At 33.0% G+C, this 1,872-nt stretch overlaps 1 protein-coding gene across 1 annotated transcript in view; it reads right to left on the reverse strand.

The window, feature by feature from the left end:
* PCNX (pecanex homolog (Drosophila)) overlaps nt 1-1,872 on the reverse strand; it is a 324,383-nt gene that overhangs the window by 26,900 nt on the left and 295,611 nt on the right. Inside the window, exons 29-30 of the mRNA XM_006865614.1 lie at nt 1,313-1,413; nt 431-581 (exon numbers count right to left, since the gene is read on the reverse strand). Coding sequence (XP_006865676.1) covers nt 431-581; nt 1,313-1,413 — 252 coding nt within the window. The remainder of the gene's footprint in view (nt 1-430; nt 582-1,312; nt 1,414-1,872) is intronic.

The following is a 1,872-nucleotide window of genomic DNA, read 5'->3' on the forward strand; positions in this document are numbered from 1 at the left end:
GGAGTGATTGATTTTGCAGTCTAGGAGCAGAGGTCCCTGGGACCATCAAGGTAGAAGAGCAGAGAGCAGGACCTGACCCAGAGAAGCAATGAGGCAAGAGAAGGAGGTAAAGACAATGACATGGAGAAATTGGAGCAGCAGGGGACTTTAGACCTAGAGTGGCAGAGGGGCTGTGTGCAGATGACTGGGGGCAAACTTACAGGGTATACCCTTTGTTTGGTTGATGATGCATGGAGGAGATTGTAATCATGGCAATGAAATGATATACGATAGGATGAATGTAAAGCTAATGTTCTCCCATGTAAGCTATCATATAATTCACAATAAAACATTTAATAAAAAAAAAAAGGTTCCAAAGAAACATATAATTTGAACAGTAAAGTGAAAAATTATCAGTAAAAACCTGTAATTAGAAATCTTAACTTCTTACCTGGTGAAGTTTAATGGACATACGTATTCCAGGAACTACTACTTTTCTTAACAATTCCATGTCAGCAAAGATCCATTCATCTCGAATTGAAGAAATACGGAAATCTCCCTTAAATAGGGCATGTAATCCATAGAGGAATGATTCTAAATTACTGTGAAGATTGGAGATAAAGATTTATAAATTTTGACAGTGAAAGGTCTCTCACTACACTGATTCTTACATCTGGTTGTGTATTAGAATCATCTGGAAGCATTTTGAAACTAAGAGATTCCAGGTATTAATGTCAGAACTGCTAAAGCAGAATGACAAGGATAGGGTCAGTCTGACCTAGGACCCTTGCTTATGAACACTTGCATAATACTGAGTCCATAAAAATAAACAAAAGATAAATAACCTATATGTTAAAATAAAAAAAGGAAGGCCTAATGGAAATCATGTAGTGATCACAGTTAAAATATCAGCTAGTCCTTGATGAATGTCAAGAAATTCTGTTTGTACTAAATAGTCCAAAATTTAATGTACAACTTTAAAAATTATGAATGTTCTATATAAAGGCTACAAGAGAATATGGAAAAATAAAAATAGGTAAATTCTAAGTACGAAAAACAAATACAAATGGTATAGCAATAAAATTTTATGGTGTGATTATTTTTTTAACTGCCTTAAATAAATTAAATTCTCATTAATAGTCACACACATATATGTATGAATTTTAAAAGCCAAGTTCATTTAACCAGTTAATAAAGCTCATTATCTATGTTTAGCAAAATATCGGCTTGAAAAGAATTTTGCAATAAATTTGCATATAATGCAAGATTATACAAAATCTAAGTTATATGACTATTCACATTCTCTTTCTGGAAATAGAAATGTCTCCCATACCTAGACATATGGTGGGATGCGGTTCCCAAAGCTCTCCGCCCCAGGACACAGAGTCCATAACAAAGTGTTACCAGGGATGAATCTTTGTCCACATCCAGAGGCTTTAACATAAAAAAGATACATTAGTAATCAGAAAGGTAAATAAGCATTTAACAATTTCGAAAATATCACTTTAGTAATTAGAGAGAGGACAAAGAATTAAACCAGAGCATAAGTTCTACCCCTTTAAATAAAAGTTTCAATAAAAAGAAATTTAGCAACAAAACAGTATAAAATAAACTCGGAATTGTATGAGGTGGTATTTTGGAATCTTTAAATAAAATCTAATACTTTATAATAATACTGGAACATAATTTTTTTAATTGGCTGTTCTAAAGTATTAGAATCTTAACTGAAGATATCAAAATACTAAGTGGTGTACATCATTTCTGTTTTCCTTTATATAACATTCGCTGAGTTGTGTCTGGGTATATAACCTCATAGACAGATTGCTAGTGACAGCAATATGAACCTATATACAACACTGTTGTTGTTGTTGTCAGGTGCCATCGAGTTGGAAC

Source organism: Chrysochloris asiatica, unplaced genomic scaffold (assembly GCF_000296735.1).
Source record: "Chrysochloris asiatica unplaced genomic scaffold, ChrAsi1.0 scaffold00079, whole genome shotgun sequence".
Classification (NCBI taxonomy): Eukaryota; Metazoa; Chordata; class Mammalia; order Afrosoricida; family Chrysochloridae; genus Chrysochloris; species Chrysochloris asiatica.